At 35.2% G+C, this 25,325-nt stretch overlaps 1 protein-coding gene across 7 annotated transcripts in view; it reads left to right on the top strand.

Annotated features, from left to right (window-relative positions):
* Nucleotides 1–25,325, top strand: part of GALNT13 (polypeptide N-acetylgalactosaminyltransferase 13) — a 655,101-nt gene that overhangs the window by 441,562 nt on the left and 188,214 nt on the right. For all 7 annotated transcript variants that reach the window (XM_061437749.1, XM_061437740.1, XM_061437723.1 and 4 more), the window contains one exon: nt 11,961–12,141. In XM_061437749.1, coding sequence (XP_061293733.1) covers nt 11,961–12,141 — 181 coding nt within the window. The remainder of the gene's footprint in view (nt 1–11,960; nt 12,142–25,325) is intronic.

Below are 25,325 nucleotides of genomic sequence, written 5' to 3'. Positions count from 1 at the left end.
AGCTTGGTAAGAGGAGAAAATTTTGGATTAAACACAGCTTCTTCAGCAAGCACCTGAATGAGCATTGATGTTCTCTATGAAACGACCTTTAAATGTCACAAGAATGACATGTTGCAATTTTAATGAGGAAATTATCTTCACTGTGCTTTTAGCATCAGATCTGGAGAAATAAACCATGTGCCATCTTCTTCTGGTTTGTGACTTATTAGTCACAAACCAGTAAGCCAAGTAAGTCCACAGGCCAGTAAGTCCAGTAAGCCAAGTAATAGTCTAAGGGTTGCTATTTCATGTTTCCTTCTTAATTCATCTTCTAAAGTGTAATGTAACCTATGTTGACCACTACCAATTTATTTTTAAAAAATCAAAAACTGTCAAAGTAGAGTATGACTTCCCATCACAGTGGGTTTTGTGAGTATTTGTAATGAGTGCTTCATATCAATATGGATATTTTTATATGTTTCACATTTATCTGACTAAAAGTTTTACAACATATAAGAAGATATATGTAAGGTGATTTATGTAAGAGAATCATAGTTTTCCATTCATGGCATTAGAGTTTTATAGGTGTTCCCTAGGAAAAGGGACACATTCTGCTTCTTTATCTGAAGTAGAACTTATAATTTTGTTTGAAAATGTCTCAGGTCCTTAATATTAAACAGAATGTCTCCAGATGATTGAAGACCAGGAAAAGAAAATGCTGTCCATGAAGGGATTATGGTTAGAGTGAGTCCCTCTTAAGACAGTCCTTTTCTTGTTGGCATGGGAGACTGCTCTTCAACTGTCAAATGCAAGCTGATGACTGGACCTTAATATGCCTGGTTCTTACACTCACAAAACTAGACTGGCTTGTGAACTACTTGAAGATGGAGAACCATGTTTTATTATTCTTTCTCCATGCCCCAGAGTCCAGCATGGTGCTTGACACAAAGTCAATGGCTAGTAAATATTTGCTCGGTAGATGCCAGCCAAGTCCCGAGGGAAACTGCTTGAGAATTGAGAGGTCATTCCCTTGCCTCATACTGATCACAGGCCTTCCATTTGAAAAGGCTTGACCACTTTGCAAGTTACATAGGAGGTTCATTTAAACTAAACTGCAGTCAGGGGAGGTGGATGGTTTACGATGGAGAAATTCAGTAACTGAGGGATGACTCTTTTTGGAGGTACCAGGTTTTCTTTGCCTTCCGCATCCAAGTTCTTTTTCTGTATCTTTGGCATTAATGAAAGAGCAGGAGATGTGGTTACACACTGTAGCTGGATGCCCAGGTGGTCTACTGATATTCAGAGGTGACTGTTCTGGCTTGAATTCTAGGGCAGGATCACACAGCTGTCATGAGCTGCTCTGTGACTGCTAGCAGCAGATGTTACCGATAACTGACAGGCAGTCAGATCATCAGATATGGGAGGACAGCAATGTAAAATGTAGAATATATGACCCAAACCTCATTTAATAATCACAGACCTTTCCATCTAGTTCTCAAAAATCTCATCTATATGCAGTTTTTCACAGTTGAAATTTATTTGTAGGATTAATTATACCATGAGAAAAGCATAAATTCCAATAATTCTAGATTTTTCTTAGTAGTCTCCTTCAAAGCACTAAATATTAGAAAACCTCCAGTATTATCAAACTTTAAGATTATTATTTGATAGATGAAAAAGTATCACTGTATCACATATCTCTTGTGCTCTTTTTTTTTCATGAATTATCTGCTTGCAACCATCTATGCTAATAGAAAAGCAATACTTTTTTTGTAAATATGAAAAGTTTGGTACTAATTTTCTTAAGCAAAACCACCTTATATTACATAGGATTTTCAATATCTGGTAGGCTGCTTGATATTCTTCATTTCTTGCCTGCTATATTCACAAGTCATTTGAGCATCAATTGGAAGACTTGCTATAACATAATCAAGACAGTGTGTTGCTCTGTTGATCTAAAGGAGAATTGAGAATTTCTGTATTATCAGCAATCCCAATAAGATGTGGAATAATGACAAGTAACAGTTCTCCTCATGCCAGAAATTTCAGCGGCCATGATGTGTAATTCTGAAGGTCAGAATGCTCTGAGGTGAAGAAAGTTGTTGAGAGGCAAAAAGTAATAGTAGAATTTATGTTATAAAATGTTGGCACGTGTGCTTTAAAGGTATGTCACTCTTCATGTTAACTGCTGCGAATGTGTGCTTGTGTTTGTGAAGAATGGGAGACAAGGTTAAAAGGACTCCATCTATGACCACAGCTACCTCATTATACTTGTGATACACAGTGGTTCATACATAGACTGCCTAGTTCCTTTTCAGAACAGTTCTTCCACTTCTAGTCACACCCAGGATAAGCACACCTTTTCCAGCTTCTGCTCTATTTTTCTTCTCTCCCTTCCTTGTGGCTCATCCCCTGCCCCTTAGCCCCCAAGAGTCACTTGCTAAGTCTTTGGCAAAGGAAAAAGATACACTAGTTTGGGAGATTTCCCTTTAGGAAATCAGGATTAATGTGTTATGTCCTGTATGAAGTGAGTAGGTATAAGAGGTCCATTTTGAATTTGGGACTTTCAGGAAGTTCAGTTCTAATTTAAGATACAGAGTATTTTATAAAGGAAAGTAGTTGATAAATAGATTGTTTTAGAACCAATATGAAATAGTATGCTGCTGCTGCTGCTAAGTCGCTTCAGTCGTGTCCAACTCTGTGCAACCCCACAGATGGCAGCCCACCAGGCTGCCCCATCCCTGGGATTCTCCAGGCAAGAATACTGGAGTGGATTGCCATTTCCTTCTCCAATTTATGAAAGTGAAAAGTGAAAGTGAAGTCGCTCAGTTGTGTCTGACTCTTAGCGACCCCATGGACTGCAGCCCACCAGGCTCCTCGGTCCATGGGATTTTCCAGGCAAGAGTACTGGAGTGGGGTGCTATTGCCTTCTCCATGAAATAGTATAGATTCAGATTAAAATTTTCTACATCTCATACCAAGGTGAAAATAAAATCTTCAAACAAATTGCTCTAATATTTGGATATTTCTTGAAAACCTCTGGAGGTTGAAAGTGATCTGGTGGTTTTCCTTGTCTTTGTAACATCTGTGACATTTCTAAAATAGAACTATCAGATTTGAGAGGAGCAAACACATCGATTGCCTCATAATATGTTTTATAAACTCAGACTTTCTGCTATCCAGAGAAAAGTGTCTTTACTATATACTCCTAAGACAGCTAAGGTAAAGTAAGCTGACCCTAAAGAGGAAAATGTTGAGAGTTTTATCATTCCCATCTAAAAATCTGGTCTCTAAAAGTGTCATTTGCTCCATAGAAGGAGATTGGTCTGAATCCTAGAATTCCAAAGGAAAACTTAGTCATTATTAACCTCTCTTCCTCTTCTTTTACATGTGAATTTTCCAAGGACTATCAAGATTGACTTGTTTCACATTCTACAATCAGATATTGTTCATTTCAAGTTCAGAATCTGGCTTACAGTTTTAAATCTGATGCTTTCTTTTTTCATAAAAATGATTGTATTAAAATTTAAATTATCTATTACTGGATAGATGCATTAGATATGTTGAATCTGATTTCTGGCAATTCAAGTGAGTACTTTAAAGGCCACAGCAGCTTGATATGGAAGAGTCTTCATCTTGAGATATGATGATAATATCAGGATGTGACTTGAGCTCTGGAAACCTCTTCCAGACCATACACTGTGAACTGAAAACTAGGTTAAGAGACAAACCAACCAATTAAATGAGACATTTATCCAAATCAAAATGATTATGAAGAAGAGCTTACAAGTTTCTTGTCACGAATGAAATAGAAAATGCCTACAGAGCCCCTTCTGTCTGCCCCTTTTGAAAAATGACTTCCATACCTCTTGTGTTTATGCCAACTTATCAAGGGTCACAGTGCCTTCAGGATCTCACTGCAAGCTCTTTTACACTTTGCTTCAATTATAAAAATGAAAGGATTTGTCATCAGTCTACTTGAATATGTATAAACAAAGTAGAGAGTTGAAGTGCTGACAGGGATTATTTGATACAAACAATGACTATAAGTAATAGGTGAAAACTGAGTCATAGTATCTTGTTTCAGTTGTCCTTTTGCCAGAAGTAAGAAAATAAGAACTTGTGTTCCTAAATCCACTTTATGATAGACACACATTTGCGTATACTGTGTACTTTTCCAGATTTCCCTATATCAATATTAATAGATCAGTTGAAATATATTAGAACCAATATTTTAAGCATTTTTAAACTTTGTAAAACACCGATATAGCAGTATATAAGTTGTGATTATTTTCACTGTGTGAATTATACCATTTACATAAAGTGAAGTATGTGATGATGATACTCAATTTCATAAAATAACTTTCATGTGATGCTGAAGTTCAGTTTCATTAAGTGAAATGTGTGATTTTTTCTCAAAGAGATAATTATGTGGTTGGGGAGATAAGATTAATATATATATTTTGTATATATACATGTAAATATATATATTTTGCTTAGTCGCTCAGTTGTGTCTGACTCTTTGTGACCCCATGGACTGTAGCCCACCGCCAGGCTCCTCTGTCCATGGGGATTCTCCAGGCAGGAATACTGGAGTGGGTTGCCATGCCCTTCTCCATAGGATCTCCCCAATCCAGGGATCGAACCTAGGTCTCCGGCATTGCAGGCCGATTCTTTCCCATCTGAGCTACAAAAGAAGCTTATAACCAATATTTTAAGCATTTTAAACTCTGCAAAACACCGATATAGCAGTATATGTAAGTTGTGATTTTTTTTTCACCATGTGAATTATACCATTTACACAAAGTGAAACATGTGATGATACTCAGTTTCTTTTTTTTTTAATTTAAATTTATTTATTTTAATTGGAAGCTAATTACTTTACAATATTGTATTGGTTCTGCCACACATCAACATGAATCCGCCACTGGCACACACATGTTCCCCATTCTGAAGCCCCTCCCACCTCCCTCCCCATACCCTCCCTCCGGGTCATCCCAGTGCACCAACCTCAAGGATCCTGTATTGAACCTGGACTGGCAATTCATTTCTTATATGATATTATACATGTTTCCATGACATTCCCCCCCAAATCATCCCACCCTCTCCCTCTCTCACAGAGTCCAAAAGACTGTTCTATACATCTGTGTCTCTTTTGCTGTCTTGCATACAGGGTTATCATTACCATCTTTCTAAATTCCATATATATGCGTTAATATACTGTATTGGTGTTTTTCTTTCTGGCTTACTTCACTATTTCATAAAGGGCTTTCATGTGATGCTGAAGTTCAGTTTCATAAAATGAAATGTGTGATTTTTTTTTTCTCAAAGAGATAATTATATGGTTGGGAGATAAGATTAATATATATATATAATAAATTTATATATATGTATATGGGTGTGTGTTTATATATATGCCGTGCTTAGTCTCTCAGTCATATTCAACTCTTTGTGACCCCATGGGCTATAACCCACCAGGCTCCTCTGTCCATGGGGATTCTACAGGCAGGAATACTGGAGTGGGTTGCCATGCCCTCCTCCAGGGGATCTTCCCAATCCAGAGATCGAACCTAGGTCTCCTGTATTACAGGCAGATTCTTTCCCATCTGAGCCACAAGGAAAGCTATATATATTTCATATATATATATATGAAAGTGAAAGTTTCTCAGTTGTATCTGACCTTTTGCAACCCCATGGACTATAATACCTTCCATGGAATTCTCCAGGTCAGAATACTGGTGTGGGTAGCCATTCCCTTCTCCAGGGGATCTTACCAAGCCAGGGATCGAACCTAGGTCTCCCACATTGCAGGTGGATTCTTTACCAGCTGAGTCACCAGGGAAGCCCAAGAAAACTGGAGTGAGTAGCCTATCCTTTCTCTAGCAGATCTTCCCAATCCCAACCCAGGAATCGAACTGGGCTCTCCTGCATTGCGGGCAGATTCTTTACCAGCTGAGCCACCGTGTATATGTGTGTGTGTGTGTGTGTGTATATACATATATATAATGTATTTATATCAATATACATACACCTAAATATACATACACACACATACACAAATATTTATCAAGATGGAAAAGTATACAGAAGAGCTAAATGAGGCAGGTAGGATGATATAAGTAGTAAATGTTATGACTCAGTGAAAATGGAGATCAATGCAAGATAGCATAGTTAAGTACTGTTTACTGGAAGAAAATGTATATGATATAAGTTTATTAGAGAGGAAATGATACATAAGGGAAAGCACATACATTAATTCTTAATTTTAATCCCCCAAATTATGTCAGATTATTGAATTTCTCTGTTTCCCTTGCCATCATCACTCTGGTCCAAGTCATTCTCATCTCTTTTCTAGATGATTATAATAATCCCTTTACAAATCTCCCCTGTTTGCTTTACTCAAATTCATTTTCACATAAAAGTTTAGTATTGTTATGTGTGCTGCTTCCCTTGCTCCTCACAACATCCTCCGGGGTAGATTCTTCTAGTCTCATCTTGTTACCTGAAATCAAAGCACAAAAAGATGACTTCACCCAGCTAGTGGATGTCAGAGCTAAGATACAATATTGGGAACTAGAGCCTACACACTCATAGCCATTGTGCTGTGTGTCCTTCATGTATGTTGTGGTGGTTGTTATTAAGTCCATATTAAACAATGACTTTGTACCAGTGATAGTATGGGTGTGCGTTGAGGGGTAGGGAGGATAAAGATTGTATAAAAACAAGCAGCTGCATGAATTTGGCACAACAGCCTGTAAAATTAGAAACAATAGTAGCACTAGAACTGAGATTGCTAAATTGGAGTTTATGAAGTTTATGAACCTTAATTAAAATGTCACTGATGTAGGTGCCAAAAAACATGAAAAGAGTAATGTATGTTAGTTAATTGTCTTCTATCTAGGGGAAGAAAATCAAGCACATTATCAAATGAGCAATGGGTATTTTACATTTTGATTAATAACCTTCTCCATCATCAGAATCTCATAAAAATATTTGGAAACAAAGGTAAGTAACCAGCTAGCTTCAATCCTCTGTGCATAAATGGACAGTTTGTGTTTTACACATGGTCAAATTTCTTTGAGATAGGTAATATACAAATATTAATCTTTTGGAAGCCAAGGAAATAACAATCAGATATGTTCAGTGGTACAAAACAATTCATGCATCACATATTCATGTGGATGATACATCATGTTTTATTTAGTTTAAATTGTTTGTTTAGACGTTGTAAATAATTTCAGAGAACAAAATTCAGTATTCTAATTGGAAACTAATTGGCTATTCTTTTAAACTCCTCACCTAAACCCCTAAACATTGATAGTACAGTTCTAAAAGGAGGCAAAATTCACGAAAGTTTAATTTTTTTAAGAAGAAAGAATCAGCTAATAATCTACAGATTTTGGTTTTCCTTGATAGCAAAAACAATGAAAGTTACTGCTGCTTCTGCTAAGTCACTTCAGTCGTGTCCAACTCTGTGCGACCCCACAGACGGCAGCCCACCAGGCTCCCCCGTCCCTGGGATTCTCCAGGCAAGAACACTGGAGTGGGTTGCCATTTCCTTCTCCAATGCATGAAAATGAAAAGTCAAAGTGAAGTTGCCCAGTCGTGTCTGACTCTTAGCGATCCCATGGACTGCAGCCCACCAGGCTTCTCCATCCATGGGATTTTCTGGGCAAGAGTACTGGAGTGGGGTGCCATTGCCTTCTCCAGTGAAAGTTAAGTAGTATACAAATGACATTTTATTTCTTTCCATATGAAGTGTCAGGCATAGTGCTTAATAAGCACAATCTCATTGAAGTCTTAGGAAGTAGTTATTATTATCCCTATTTTCTAATGGAAACATTAAAGTCTTGAAGACATAAATAATTTTCAAAAGTGTACTAGATAGTAAGAGAGCTGCTAGAAAATTATTTTTGCTTATTTCTAAGCCCAAGTTCTTAATGACCGTGTCACACTCTTTTTTTATTTTTTCTTCTTTCTTTTCTTTCTTCCATCCTTCCCAAATATTTATTGAAGATGCACTAAGGGAAATTATCATAGTCATTAAGGACTCCACTCAGTTGGAATTTTCTCCATTTTAATATTTAATCATATAGTTTTCTGGAAACTATTTATTTTTTAATCATTTCACATTCCCCAAATGTCTACTAAGTACTTGGTAACTGTCTGGTCAGTTAAATATTTTGTTTTTATGTAAACTAACCAGGGATTATTATGGTCAGATATCAGCTTAACTAATGCATAATATTATGCTTTTCTACCTTGATCTTTTTATTTCCATGCAAGTATTGGGGAGATGCTTTACTTAGGAATTGCAATATTAATATTTATTTACACATTGTTTGAGCACAGATGGCAATGGGAAAAGTATACACTTTATTCAAGGAGTCAGTAGTATATGACCCACAAGCAAAACAGGCCAGTATTCACTGAGTATGGAACAGTTACTTCTACTTCTCTTGTCTCTCTTAAATATACTACAGAAAGCTGCCTCCATCTGTGAGAATCCACATCAGGGACAGGTTTTCCTTCTGTCTTGTAAATCAACAGTCATTACTGCATTTAGTTCAGTTCAGTGGCTCAGTCGTGTCTGACTCTTTGTGACCCCGTGGACTGCAGCGTGCCAGGCCTCCCTCTCCCGGAGTTTATTCAAACTCATGTTACTCAAACCATTGAGTCGATGATGCCATCCAACCATCTCATTCTCTGTCTTCCCCTTTTCCTCCCGCCTTCAACCTTTCCCAGCATCAGGGTCTTTTCCAGTGAGTCAGCTCTTCGCATCAGGTGGCCAAAGGATTGGAGTTTCAGCTTCAGCATTACTGCATTATGCCTATACATGGACACACAAAGTCTTATTGCAAGTTAGAGGACCACCTAAGATCAGCTCTTTCATGTTACGAGTGAGAACACTGGAAATCTACTTTTAAAGGATTTCAGACTGGATATTTTCCCTTTCTGTGTGCATGCTCAGGGCATAGAAACCATAATCCTACAGAACCAGGGTAAGACCAAGAAGTGGCAGAGTAGAAATAAGTGCCCTCACACAACCACAATGCTAATCCAATATTTGCAAAAAGAGAAATTGGGAACCCTGAGGACAGCTGTAAATCACTGGTTTGTTTGCAACAGAGTTTATTGCATAGTCTGAATTTTAGTGAGTATACAAACTTAAAATGTTATTTTTTCTCCAATTGTTGTATCATGCTCTGAAGAATATTCCTGTCTAATCTGACATCATTTAGAACAGATTCTATGTATTTCTGGTCTCTTTCAGTTATTAAAAATACTAGTAATGTTCAGCTTAAAGCTTTAATTCACAGTGCAATGAGAAACCATTGAAGGATTAAAGCAGGGGAATAAAATGACAAGATTAAAATTTTTAAAGACCACTCTGATTTCTCAGCACAAAGCAAATTATGGAACAGCAATAATGAAAGTGGAAAGACAAGAGTCTATTACAGTTGACTGACAAGACTTGTTGATGATTAGGACAAGCATGATGGCAGTAGAGACAGAGATGACTATGTTGAGAATTATTTTATAGATAACACCACCAGGATTTGTTAATGGATGAAACATAAGTGATGAAAGAAAAAAAGAAATCAGTGATGACTTCTAGGGATATTTTGGGGGGTGGGGAGAGAAGAGAAGGGGAGTTATGTTGTCTTTTTTTTTGGTTTGTTTTTCAATTGAATACCTGGTGAATAGTGGCTCCATTTATTGATGATTTAAAGAAACAAAAAAACTGAAAGAAAATAAGACCTGGTTGACAAGTGGAGATATATCAACAATTCTACTTCAGATAGATTTAACTGGATGCCTCCGAGTCTTGCAAGAGGAGGTAACAAGTAGATGTTTGGATACACAAGTCTGGATCCCACAAGAGAAGTTTGGGCTGAGATGTTACTGTTCGGGTTTTGAGTATTCAGAACATACATAAAGTAATAACAAATAAGACCACTGAGATAGCAAGTAAAGAGTAATGCCAACATTTAAATAGAAATTCAGAGTGAAAATGTATAAATAGTGACATAGTAGGATGGAAAGCAAGAGAATCCAAGAAAGGAGTCTGCTAAGTATTCATCAAAGGAAAAAATTGTGATTGTCATTATGGCAATTTTGTGGAACTATAGAGATAAACAGCATTTCACAAATGAGTAGGAAAATGGATGAAAATCGAGGAAAGGATATAATATATATCTATAAAATTTTTATATTAATTACAGTGAAGGGAAACAAAAAATGTTGGATGGGAATATAAAGGGGTGAATTTTTGTTGTGTTTTATAATTTTTAGTTTGTTTATCTCTTTTAAATATGCTTGAAAGATAGGTGTTAGAAGATACTACACAAAGATAGGCATAATCTAATAATGAGGAAAGTAATTGATGGTTCAGGAGAAAATCAAAGGGAGGACTAAACCAGTAGTTAAAATAGACTTAAAGGATATGCCCTAGACTGACATACAAGTATTGATTTGTCTTTGATAGGAGAGGAATCAACTTTTTCCATTTTAGTAGAAAGGAAGAATATAAAGAGGTGTGTGTAATTAAAAGAAAGTATATAGACTTTTTGTTAGAAAGATGAGAAGGTTTCTGATCAGTTAAGTAATTTGATTATTTAAGAAAGAACTATCCTGTCTTTCTAAGAGAATGGTGAACTCCATTCCTCTTTTTTATTGTCCATCATTTCAGTGTTGGGTTGGAACATATTTTCTATTAGCAAGACACTGCTTAAACAATTAAAAAATGAAAAAGAATAGATTGTGCATGTAATGTGCAACTATTGATGAGTATAATTTAATTATCATATTTTTTCTAGAAAAATTAAATGTCTCCTACTGATACCCAAGACCAATCGCCGCCCTCTTCTAAGATGAATATTACTTGAGAAATCTATAGGAGAAAACTTTTTCTTTCAAAATAAGAATAATGTTATTTACAGCATAAAATCAAGTCTTTCCAATTAAAAATAGCAATAATTATGAGTTTTATTTATTGGAATGAATAAATGAGTATATGTGCATATATATCTATATATTTATATGAATATATGTAATGAACACACACTATTGTAACCTATGGCTATATAATTTTGTAGGAATAAACGTTTTTAAATTAAACAAATATGAATTTTTTAATGATAAAAGGTACAATTTACAAAAAAGATAAACATCATAAACCATTAGACACTTTAATAACAAAGAAAGAACGGTTTTATGTATACTTAATACCTATCCCCAACTGAAGAGTAAATCCAGGATACCAATAAATATATGGCATATGTCTTTCAAGAGTTCATAGTTTTAATGAAGCAATAGTGAAGTAAACAGTTGTTTAAAATACATTATAATACATTCTTAATACAAGTGTGTTTAAATTACAAAAGTCACATGATACTAAGTATCCCCACAGAGCTTCCTAAAAGAAATGATCTTAGGAGTGGGCTTTAAAGGTTTCATACATGTTGAACAGATATAAAGGATACTTATCATGTTTTAACAAAAACATAGTCAAAGGCCTAAGATACAGGGGATATGGACAGCTGAAAATAAATAGTTATTTAGAAATCCAGGTGGTTGGGAACAATAAATTGATTTTCTCCAAATCAAATTCAGTTACTGAGCATGGCATTCATCATGTACAAATTCAGTTATTAGAAAATTTTGAGTAACAAATATATATTAAATAGAAATTAGGTTAACTCTAATACCAAACTAAAACTTTGGTAGTCTAATAAAGGCATGTAAAAATAATTCCATCTTACTTCCCCAATTCCAATACTACAATATTTAAACACATCAAATCTTCCAGATTAGAAGCCTTTGCCAAACCCAAGTGTACTAGTTCTGCATCTTATGTCCGTGTGATGTTTGTTTGAACCACATAAGATCTGAAGATTTGGCCTTTAGTCTCAGTTGCTTCTCAGATGGTATTACTGCATTATCTACAATGATTATTATGCAATTGCTCTCTCTTCTAGATTTGGCAGTGTGGAGGCTCATTGGAGATTGTGACTTGTTCCCACGTTGGTCACGTTTTTCGGAAGGCAACTCCCTACACGTTCCCTGGTGGCACTGGTCATGTCATCAACAAGAACAACAGGAGACTGGCAGAAGTTTGGATGGATGAATTTAAAGATTTCTTCTATATCATATCCCCAGGTAAGCCATTCTGACATCTTTCTTCTTCTGCATGGGAAAACCAAGTTTTAAGAATGCTGATTATATGTCACATTATTGCTGTTATTCCACTCCTTTAAATAAGGTATTGTTTATCACTGTAATATTGTAGAAGATTGTGTTTGAAAAGTTGTCCTGTGAGGTGAATCTTGACCTAAAATGAGAAAGACTATTCTTGTCGCAAATGCCTGAACATTCTTTTCTCATTTGTTTCTTTATGAGTACAAGTATTATGCTAAAAAATAAAAAAATGAAGCAAGCAATATATAGGAGATCCAAATTTAATTAACATGTATCAGTTCAATTTAAGAAAAAAATTTTAAAAGTAGTCTTTATTTCTATGTTTCACACATAATGCTGACTGGGTTGGTAAGAAATGTTTTTAATGTTTTTGTTTGTTTGTTTTTAATGTTGTTACAGAGATTTTTTTCTGCATTATTTTCTTAAATACCTGAGTAGGGAGAGAGTGAGTGATTTCCCACAGGAACAAGATGGAAAATTATGCAGATATAAAAACTACTTTAAATAATATTTAATAACAGTAAGTTACTCATCTATATATGTGAAAAAGCAATAATATATGACAATAATATAGCATCCTACTTTAGTTACAGAGTAGGATAGATATGGAAATAGAAGTAAATGTAGGATATCACTGGGTGGTGAGGTTATGAGTAATTTCATTAGTTCTTTTATTATTATTATATTAATTATAACATATTATTTATCAATTTCTATATATTATAAATTTTCTTTATAATGCATAATATTTATTTTTCAAAATTGATTGAAAACAAATTTTAAAAGAAAACAAATAATTAAAATATTAAGAGACAAAAATTTTAAACCTGTTAAAAGAGAAAAAAATAAATCATTGTGAGAAAATTCCATTACTGGATGATGTTATTATGAGTGATTTCATTCTTTAAAATTTTCTAGAATATCTCCAACAGCCATATTTCATAAAAAAAAACTCTGAGATATCACATTGTTTTTAAGTAAAAAAATGAAACATTATGAGAAGATACAAATAAGAGGAAGACAGGGTCGCCTTTAAGATCTCCAATCTAGACAAAGAAAGCAAATCATAAATTATATAATAGGAATTCAGCTGTATTGGTAAAATAATTTGTTGTGTTCTATTTTTGATAGTTTATGATGGGACTTATGTCATCAATGCCATTATTATGTAGCCTGCAAGAACAGCAACAAAAACCCATGCCCACAACCTCTTTTCTACATTATCATCCATCACAAGTTTAGAAAAGTCAGTGTGGGTTCTAAATGACATGCTCAGGTTCTGAAAGTAGATATGAAACTGTGAAAATCCTTCTTTTATAGATGAAGAAGAGAATGAGCAGTATGAGCTTTCTTGTTAAGATCCAGTATTACTCTGTAGAAAAGAAAAATTGGTGCAGTGCATGTGTAAATGTGTGATTAGGAGAAGGACTTTCTTCACACGTTTTTAATCCTCCCCTGTGTCAAGAAGCTATTGCCAGGAACACTGTTTCTCATATAGATGTATGTCTTGTTAATAATAGAAACCCAGTCCAGATGTTCACAAAGTTGAGCTCTCTCACAAAGAGAGAGCATGCAAATTTGCAGCAAAGCAGTGACATTTATATAACCTTTCATTTTCTTTTGATGATACTTTTTGAATTCAAATCATTACTTGAGAGATACATAAGCTCAAACATGAAAAAAGAAGTAATGGAAGAAAGAAATGTGTTATGTGTGATTATATACAGTATACATTCAGGAATATAAGTAATTGCAAATAATTGTAACTATGTGTATTATATTTACTCATGAATATTATTTGTGAAGCCAGGTGTTAGTCTTTTGTATAATTTCACATTGAATGAAAAAGGCAGATAAATGGTAGAACCATTTCTCATAATGTAGTGAAATGACAAGCTTCAGAGTTTAAAGGTGAAAAAGAATGCCTGCTATCTGGAACTAATGACTTGCTGCTCAACAGGGACTGTTTGTATATTCTGGAAAATGTAGTTTTTTCATTACAATAAATATCATTTGGAAGGTTTATTCTTATAAAATTGGGTCATTTAAGCCCAGAAAGGTACTTTGGAAAGCAATAAAAGGACTTCTGAGTTATATGCTGAAAAATATCTGGGAATTTCCTTAGGGGCATTTATGATTTTGTATGTCTCAGAGACAGCATTGCTGAGTGTGGAACCTGCCTGCTTTATATGGGCAAAGAGAGAAAATCACAAATCTGAAACAATAAATTGCTTCTCAGTGGAAAAGGAAGATGGGAAGTAAGCTGGAAACTAGAGTTGGATGCCTATAAACAATTCTAGCTCTAGGCAGGTTTCAGATCATGCAAAAACAGATAAAATAGGTTGTATTGAGGAAGTCAGGAATCTGTCATTTGTATGATGGAAAGCCTTCTTTGAGTTGGTAACTATTTTTGTCATTACTGACAGTTTCTGTGACTCTTCAAATCATAAATTTCTTTGCTATCATCTAAAATCATGGGGTTTCTCTTTTTCACTTAAGTTTGTATGAAGAGAAGTTGGTGTGGGGGTAGATCGGAGGAATACATGCATGTGCATTTACACTTAGAATTACATCCTTTTCTAAAGTGTACATAAACACACACACACACAAATACAGGTTTATGAAAAATCTAAAAAGTTTATAGTAAATTTTAAGTCTCCAGAAACTCCATAAAAATCTGGTTAAGGAAAATGTTACAGTTCTTTCTAGAATTACCTCTGTGTATCTGTTCATTTTTCCAAAATATTTTATAAGGAGACTCCCATTTTTCATACCAGGGCTTCTAGTATAAAATCTTATTCTCCACTTATGTAGTTGTTCAAATGTGATCTTTAAGTACTGAGTCTTTGTGATTGAATGTTGACAAATTTTGCTGCCTTCCAATATGCTCTATAAAATACTACCTTTCTACTTTATTGATTGGTTTAAGGATGCTTCAGTTCTGTCTTGAACTAAATGGGTACTCTTTCTCTCTCAAAAGTGTATTTCTTGCAGTTTTGATACAATGGCCAATCAATTCTTACTGTGTGCTATATTGTTTTATTTTTATTACCTATCTCTATAGCCAAAGTAGTTCAGAGACCAGTGTTACAGTGCTTAGAAACCTTCCTGTCACTTTACAGTCCTTGAAAAATATATGTGTTGAATAATTAGAACAATAAGTTCTGAATGAATGACTGAATTTTTAAAGGGGGGTCCGTTTTGTTTCTTCTTTTCTATGGAATTCTCTATGGATGTCTGCTCTGTATCAAGGAATCCCTTCATAATAATCGCAGCAAATCAGAACACTTTGTCCCAGCTCTCTATTCCAACCCTTGATAGCAGATCCACTGACAAAAGAGTGGTGAAACATACTTTTCATATACCTGCATTCTCATTCCTCTGACTCTGCCACCAGAAAAGAAGGTTCCATCGGCTTACCTGTGTGCTTTATGTTATATGATTCTACCATAATTATTGGCACATACAGTCATATGTTTGTATCTTCCAGGACTAATATAAACATCTAATAGGCACAATTTAGGAGGACAATAACATTTTCTAATAAAGCAGCTTAAGAGCTCATAAACTTAAAATGATTACTTTTACACATGTCGATTTATGTTTTCTCATGACCCCCAATAATTTAACGTTAAAAGGAGACATATAAATAGATACATGTGTGAATTACTTTTACTTGCTTTTTTCAAAATATTTACTATATGTCCTGTCTTCCGTATGCCCATTACCCTTTGGCAATATTGATAGAGTTGCAATGTCTAATTATGTCCCCTAAATGGATATATGAATGAAGAGAAGCAATACTTTGAAATAGTGTTGAGGCATGCATTTTCAGCATTTGTTTAGTTTGCTTTTTGGCTGTCTTTTTAAGGATGCAAATACTATAGCCTCATCGATTTTTAAAGCCCTGTAGGCTTTTAAAGCCTGAGGCAGTTCTTACTAGTAATTGGGCTGTTTCAGCTTGAGCCAATCTGATTGTCCTAGCAAATCCTTTGAAGTGATGTGATGTAAGCAGAAACCACTCTACACAGAACATCCCATTATAAATGGCAACATTTTTTTTTTTTCCTATTGGTCACAGGTAAAAAGCTTAAGAACTTTAATAGAGTGGAGTCACAGCACTGACTGTATATTTGACGTGCTGGCTGTTCTATAAATATTGATTTTCTTTCTTTGGAGAGGTAGATTTCTAACTGTGTATCAGTTGACATGATGATTAGAAGCAGCTGTCCTTATATAACCTCCAGTTGTTCTTCTTCCTTTTCTTAATAGGCTGCTGTGCTCTTGTTTTGAGCACAAATTGAAAATAAAATGGTAAAGACTCCCAAACAAAGGTATTTATATGTAACTGGGAAAACAACTTATTTTCCTTGACGTTATTATCATATTTTCATCTGTATCTCATGTAAACAGAAACCACATATTTAAAGAAGGCTTGTTGAACTTATTTTGAAAGTTAACTCTCTAGTGCTAACCTTTTAAAAATACTTTAGGAAAATTAGCTCAGCAAAGGTAATCTTTATTAATAGCATTTTTGGATATTTTATTAATGTTTAAGGTCCACGTTAATTTCTATTGAAATTTGTATCTGAAAATACAAATGTTTTCAGCATGCTGATTTGTTTAAAAGATAACAATATTTAATAACCAGCCCTTTGAGTGTAGGGCCTAATTTCTTTCATAAGTCATAAAAATGTAGTTTCTGGCTGGTATCATAAGCACAGGTTTTGATGTTTCCAGCAAAATGTGCAGCATGCAGGTTTTTTTTTAAATAATCCGTGTATATCAGTTTTGGGTTGAGTTAACACGAATACATCTGTAAAGAGTATGGCACGTCTGAAAACACATATGTACCTATGAATTTTGAATTTTTGTTACTTAATAAGTGTTTTTTCATCAGTATCAACCATGATATCACTGAGTGAATATGATATTATGAGGAGGAAATTCTCAATCATTTTGACATGCTTTATTGTAACAACACATAATTTATATGCCTCTGTGATCCCTTGAAATGCTAAATGTTGAAGTAAATGATGACACTTGTATTCAATATTGTTGGTGTAGTGGACAGACAACTGCTTTTCCTCACTGTGGCCAGTCACTGGTCAGTTTTTATTGTTGGTTTTGTTACTAGTATTTCATGTGTATTTATTTGTATTTTTATAATAATGAACCTGCTTTGCTTCTGTCTTCATCTGATGAGAATTATTAAGTTCTTGATTTGCACTGTGCCAGGAAAAGGGACACAGCATGAAAAAAATATTGCCTTTGCCTTTAAACAGTGAACTGCCTAGATCATCACAGTTAATTAGTTTAAATGGAAAATATTATTAAGTACTTAGTGCGTGAGGAACATACAGATGAGAATTGAAGGGGATACTTATAAAAACTGTTTACATTTTCCTAGTTTCCTACTCCTCACTCAGAAACTTCAAAGTCAAATGAATCTTCAAGTTCTTTCTATTCTACTTACTGAGTTCTCTCTGCTGCTAAGCTGCTAAGTCACTTCAGTCGTGTCCGACTCTGTGCAACCCCACAAATGGCAGCCCACCAGGTTCCCCCGTCCCTGGGATTCTCCAGGCAAGAACACTGGAGTGGGTTGCCATTTCCTTCTCCAATGCATGGAAGTGAAAAGTGAAAGTGAAATCGCTCAGTCGTGTCCAACTCTCAGCGACCCCATGGACTGCAGCCCACCAGGCTCCTCTGTTCATGGGATTTTCCAGGCAAGAGTACTGGAGTGGGGTGCCATTGCCTTCTCTAGTTCATCAGTTATCTTCATTTTCACACGCATCCTGCATCCTGATAACTTCTTGATTGTCCTGATGGTTCTCCCTGCCTCAAAGCTTGCCCACATTGCACTCACTCTTACAGTGCTACTAGAGAACCTTCATAAACTTTGATCTCTCACTCACCTTAACGCAAAGTCAAAAGTTTAGAACATGGCCAACAAGGCCCTATGTGATTTAGTTAACTTTTCACCCTATACTTTCAACCCTAGCAGTCCACATACCAACCATGTAGAACCATATTCAGACCCAAAGCTCAACACGCTTCCTGACGCTTTTAGGTTTTTGCATATGTCTAAAACAGTATTTAATGAATGAGTGAATGCTGCCACCTCCTCCTAAAATACCATCATCATCCATGAATCAAGTTTGATATGATTTCTCCCCAGGAGCTCCAATGGTTCCATGTACTTCCCCAGTTGTAGCATTTACCTATTTTTAAAGTACTTTTTTTCCCCTCCACTAAGCTATAAAGGAACTGTATCTGTTATTTTTTTAATGTGTTTGTTTGGTTCCATTTTTATGTAGCGCTCATTGGGCTCATATTTTTAAAAATTGTAGTATATATATCAGATGCAAATAAAATGCTTTCATCACCACCCCTGTCAGCCTTCCTTCAAATCCTCTTCCTATGCATTTGCATGAATATACATACATATACACACATATAGAAGTAAATAAGATCATATAATGAGTACTATTTTCATTTTTTTTAACTGAATATGTTCTTCAGTATTTTATGTTTAATTCACAAAAGGTTGTATCATTTGACTCTGTAGCTAAATTGTATTATAATATATAGATGTATCAAAGCTTATCTAATCATAGCAATATACAGCATTACCAGTTGTTTGCTATTATAAAAAATTCCAAAAACATTATTGAAATAACATTTTGATGAACTTGGGAGGTTAATTCTGAAAAATGTAGAAGCATTAAGAAAGAGAATCCTGGAAGCAGACTGCTTGGGTTAGTTCAAATCTTGGTTCCATGTAACCCCACTGTATTTACTTAAGCTCTTTGTACTTACTTTCCTAACTGTCAAATGGGATTTATAATAATATGGCCATCCTCAGAGATTTTTGAAATTAAATGAAAAAAGATATATAAATCACTTAGAACAGTGGCTGTCAACTAGTGTTAGATATCATTTAGTGTTAGATATTTCTGTTATTATTGACTAGATATATTCATAGAAGTAGATTTATTGGGTCAATGGATTTGACCCAAATCATATTTTGGTAGATATTTTCAAAAACTTCCATCCAAAAAGACTGAAGCCATTATCGCTTTCACCAACAGTGCTTGAGCACTTAGACTATACTATCAACATTCCAGATCCTCAGTCCTTCTTTTTTTCATGTATATTTATCTGTGTCTACATATATACCTACATTTATTTACATTTGGATATATATTTTCATGTGTATGCAATTTCTCTTCCCACACTTTTACAAGGAATGAAAGTCTATTGCCATTTTTTGTTATTTGGATTTCATACCTCTTGTTCATTTGACTTTTGGGGATATCTATGGTTCTTTTTATATGTATTCTGGTAATTAATCTTCTGTCTGTTGTATACATAGCAAGGGTTTTCTCCCAAACTACTACATATGCTATAATTCAATTGATATACAAAAAGATATTAAACAAATTTTTTTTAAGAATTTGTTTATGTAAATTCTGTTTATCTTAGTCTTTATGGCATTTATGGTTTTGTGTGTGTGTGTGTGTGTGTGTGTAAAAACAGTCTCTCCCAAGCCTAATACATTTTAGGTGCCCCATTAATATTTGTTGAATGATTTAGGTTTGAGTTGAGTAAAATGCATGGTTTTTCTTAAGTGGTCAGTGATCTCTCTGGGCAATAAACATGAGCAGAAATGCCAGATGAGATAACTCTCATTATGTAAAATATTATCATCTTTATCCATGGGGTATAAATAAAAGCATCAACCATAAAATTTCTGATTTTAAAGCTATTAATATGATTATATCAGTTCCTAATATAGTAATTCTCGCCAAGTGTCTTGAATTATATTCATGGTTCATAAAATTAATAAACAGGTGATATAAATAATGTTTATTGAATCTTTCCAAAATATTGAATTTGAACAGTAAGGGTGGATCACTGTATTTCAGAATCTTTGATTAGCAATTCACAACTATTTCAGATAACTAACCCCTTAAATAATTTTATTATTATCAAATCTGGGCAAGTTCAAAGTATTTCTAGAGTGAATAAATGTAGCAAGTTCTAGTGAAGATCTGTTCGCAGAATAATCACTACCTTCTAGGGTTTAGATACCAAAATTATTCAGGCATTAGTTTTTGCTCCCTGCTCCAACTAAGTGTCATATAGCCTTTGTCTAATGGGTGTGTGTTTGTATGCAACTCATTCATTATTCTGAAATTTCCAATTAGAAAATTCAACCCCAGCTGGATTGGATGGATCATGATTAATATTTATATCCTTATGACTTGTTCCAACAGTCAAAGTAAAAAAATTCAGTGTTTTTAAATTGGTACAAATGGTCAAGAACCCTTGTGTAAGATGTGTGTGTGTTTACTGTTAGGAGTTGGCTAAGAGTTTTTGTTTGATGTAAAAACATTAAATATGAATCAAACATGATTCAGGTGCATACAGGGGTTTTATCATAGCTACTTTCATCTTGTCATCTTCAGAGTTCCCTAACTTCATTATTTAACTTTAAAGTACTTAAAACTGAACACCTTAAAATTTTTATAGTCATTTACATCTCAATTCCAATTCTTAATTGAATTGAGAGAATCACTCTGACAGTCAGCAATAGTCATGTCATAAATAGATTGGTTGTCCCATGGTTACATATTGCAGATTTCTTATTTCTAATACTCTCAGGCTAAGGGCCCTGGATTAAGTGTTCTGTAGGGTCATCTTTGCCTAATTCCTATGTTATCATCATCTTTTGCTATTTTACATAAAATATGAGTTTAATTCTGGAGTTGCCTAGTTAAATATAATCTTTTTTTTATTATTATTTTATTTTTTAACTTTACAATATTGTATTGGTTTTGCCATATATCAAAATGAATCCACCACAGGTATACGCATGTTGAAAGTAAGAAGTCAAGGATAATTTTTAGAGAATTAGAAAGGAAACGCAGTCTTTCCTAGATCCAATAATGATCTATCATGTAGTTTAAACTTTACAGATGTGCTCAATTGGGGGTCTTTGAATAGTTCCTTGCAAAAATAAAACCAAAAGCAACAAAGTAAAATCATAGCCACATACTTGCCTATCAAATATTCAACTCTAATGTCAGATTACCTTAGCATCCTAATAATTTACAATCCAATACCCTTGAAAGTAGATCTTCTTTACCATAGCAACACAAATTCTCTAGAAAATTAGAGTATTACTTTTAGCAATTGTTTTTATCCAGTGTGCTTCATTTTCAAGGCAAACCATTCAATATCACAGTATCCAAGAATATGCTCCTACCAGCAATGCTGAAGAAGCTTGTTGAACAGTTCTATGAAGACCTACAAGACCTTCTAGAACTAACACTCCAAAAAAAAAAAATGTCCTTTTCATTATAGGGGAGTGAAATGTAAAAGTAGAAAGTCAAGAAATACCTGGAGCAACAGGCAAATCTGGCCTGGGATTACAGAATTAAGCAGGACAAAGGCTGATAGAGTTTTGTCAAGAGAACATACTGGTCATAGCAAACACTCTCTTCCAACAACACAAGAAAAGACTCTACACATGGACATCACCAGATGGTCAATACTGAAGTCAGACTGATTATATTCTTTGCAGCCAAAGATAGAGACACTCTATACAGTCAGCAGAAACAAGACTGGGAGCTGACTGTGGCTCAGATCATTATTATTATTGCCAATTCATTATTATTACTGACAATTATTATTGCCAATTATTGCCAAATTCAGACGTAAATTAAGAAAGAGGAAGCCACTAGACTTTTCAGGTATGACCTAAAGCAAATCCCTCATGATTATACAGTGGAAGTCACAAATAGATTCAAGGGATTAGATCTGATAGAGTTCCTGAAGAATGAAGAACTATGGACAGAGGTTCTTGACATTGTACAGGAGGTGGTATCAAGACCATCCCCAAGTAAAGGAAATGCAAAAAGGCAAAATGGTTGTCTGAGGAGGCCTTACAAATAGCTGTGAAAAGAAGAGAAGCTAAAGGCAAAGGAGAAAAGAAAAGATATACCCATTTGAATGCAGAGTTCTAAAGAATAGCAAGGAGAGATAGGAAAGGCTTCCTCAGTGATCAATGCAAAGAAATAGAGGAAAACAACAGAATGGGAAAGACTAGAGACCTCTTCAAGAAAATGAGAGATACCAAGGGAACATTTCATGCAAAGATGGACTCATTAAAGGACAGAAATGGAATGGACCTAACAGAAGCAGAAGATACTAAGAATAAGTGGCAAGAATACACAGAAGAACTGTACAAAGAAGATCTTCATGACCCTAATAACCACAATGGTGTGGTCACTCACATAGAGCCAGACATCCTGGAATGTGAAGTCAAGTGGGTCTTAGTGAGCATCACTATGAACAAAGCTAGTGGTGCTGATGGAATTCCAGTTGGGCTATTTCAAATCCTCAAAGATGATGCTGTGAAAGTGCTGCACTCAATAGGCCAGCAAATTTAGAAAACTCAGCAGTGGCCACAGGACTGGAAAAAGTCAGTTTTCATTCCAATTCCAAAGAAAGACAATGCCAAAAAATGCTCAAACTACCACACAATTGCTGTCATCTCACACACTAGTAAAGTAATGCTCAAAATTCTCCAAGCCAGGCTTCAACAGTATGTGAACTGTGAACTTCCAGATGTTCAAGCTTGTTTTAGAAAAGGCAGAGGAACCAGAGACCAAATTTGCCAACAACTGTTGGATCATCAAAAAAGCATGAGAGTTCCACAAAAACATTTACTTCTGCTTTATTGACTATGCCAAAGCCTTTGACTGCGTGGATCACAACAAATTGTGGAAAATTCTTAAAGAGATGGGAATACCAGACCACCTGATCTGCCTCCTGAGAAATCTGAGAAATGCAGGTCAAAAAGCAACAGTTAGAACTGGACATGGAACAACAGACTGGTTCCAAATAGGAAAAGGAGTACGTCAAGGCTGTGTATTGTCACCCTGTTTATTTAACTTACATGCAGAATTCATCATGTGAAATGCCAGGCTGGATGAAGCACAAGCTGGAATCAAGATTGCTGGGAGGAATATCAATAACCTCAGATAGGCAGATGACACCATATTTATGGCAGAAAGTGAGGAAAACTAAAGAGCCTCTTGATGAAGGTGAAAAAGGAAAGTGAAAAAGTTGTCTTAAAATTCAACTATCAGAAAATTAATATCATGGCATCTGTTCCCATCACTTCATGGCAAATAGATGGGGAAACAGTGGAAATAGTGACAGACTGTTTTTTTGGGGCTCTAGAATCACTGGGTATGGTGGCTGCTGCCATGAAATTTAAAGATATTTGCTCCTTGGAAGGAAAGCTATGACCAACTAGATAGCATATTAAAAAGCAGAGACATTACTTTGCCAATAAAGGTCTGTCTAGTCAAAGCTATGGTTTTTCCAGTGGTCATGCATGGATGTGAGAACTGGACTATAAAGAAAGCTGAGTGCCAAAGAATTGGTGTTTTTGTTTTGTTTTTTTTCAAATTTTATTTTATTTTTTAACTTTACAATATTGTATTGGTTTTGCCATTTATCAAAATGAATCCACCACAGGTATACATGTGTTCCCCATCCTGAACCCTCCTCCCTCCTCCCTCCCCATACCATCCCTCTGGGTCATCCCAGTGCACCAGCCCCAAGCATCCAGTATCGTGCATTGAACCTGGACTGGCGACTCCTTTCATATATGATATGTTTCAATGCCATTCTCCCAAATCATCCCACTCTCTCCCTCTCCCACAGAGTCCAAAAGACTGTTCTATACATCAGTGTCTCTTTTGCTGTCTTGTATACAGGGTTATTGTTACCATCTTTCTAAATTCCATATATATGTGTTAGTATACTGTATTGGTGTTTTTCTTTCTGGCTTACTTCACTCTGTATAATAGGCTCCAGTTTCATCCACCTCATTAGAACTGATTCAAATGTATTCTTTTTAATGGCTAAGTAATCCTCCATTGTGTATATGCACCACAGCTTTCTTATCCATCCATCTGCTGATGGACATCTAGGTTGCTTCCATGTCCTGGCTATTATAAACAGTGCTGCGATGAACATTGGGGTACACGTGTCTCTTTCCCTTCTGGTTTCCTCAGTGTGTATGCCCAGCAGTGGGATTGCTGGATCATAAGGCAGTTCTATTTCCAGTTTTTTAAGGAATCTCCACACTGTTCTCCATAGTGGCTGTACTAGTTTGCATTCCCACCAACAGTGTAAGAGGGTTCCCTTTTCTCCACACCCTCTCCAGCATTTATTGCTTGTAGACTTGTGGATCGCAGCCATTCTGACTGGCGTGAAATGGTACCTCATAGTAGTTTTGATTTGCATTTCTCTGATAATGAGTGATGTTGAACATCTTTTCATGTGTTTGTTAGCCATCTATATGTCTTCTTTGGAGAAATGTCTATTTAGTTCTTTGGCCCATTTTTTGATTGGGTCATTTATTTTTCTGGAATTGAGCTGTAGGAGTTGCTTATATATTTTTGAGATTAGTTGTTTGTCAGTTGCTTCATTTGCTATTATTTTCTCCCATTCTGAAGGCTGTCTTTTCACCTTGCTTATAGTTTCCTTTGATGTGCAGAAGCTTTTAAGTTTAATTAGGTCCCATTTGTTTATTTTTGCTTTTATTTCCAGTATTCTGGGAGGTGGGTCATAGAGGATCCTGCTGTGATGTATGTCAGAGAGTGGTTTGCCTATGTTCTCCTCTAGGAGTTTTAGTTTCTAGTCTTACATTTAGAACTTTAATCCATTTTGAGTTTATTTTTGTGTATGGTGTTAGAAAGTGTTCTAGTTTCATTCTTTTACAAGTGGTTGACCAGTTTTCCCAGCACCACTTGTTAAAGAGATTGTCTTTTCTCCACTGTATATTCTTGCCTCCTTTGTCAAAGATAAGGTGTCCATATGTGTGTGGATTTATCTCTGGGCTTTCTATTTTGTTCCATTGATCTATATTTCTGTCTTTGTGCCAGTTCCATACTGTCTTGATGACTGTGGCTTTGTAGTAGAGCCTGAAGTCAGGTAGGTTGATTCCTCCAGTTCCATTTTTCTTTCTCAAGATTGCTTTGGCTATTCGAGGTTTTTTGTATTTCCATACAAATTGTGAAATTATTTGTTCTAGCTCTGTGAAGAATACCGTTGGTAGCTTG

Source organism: Bos javanicus, chromosome 2 (assembly GCF_032452875.1).
Source record: "Bos javanicus breed banteng chromosome 2, ARS-OSU_banteng_1.0, whole genome shotgun sequence".
NCBI classification, from domain to species: Eukaryota; Metazoa; Chordata; class Mammalia; order Artiodactyla; family Bovidae; genus Bos; species Bos javanicus.
This window is presented reverse-complemented; position numbering and strand designations above follow the sequence as displayed.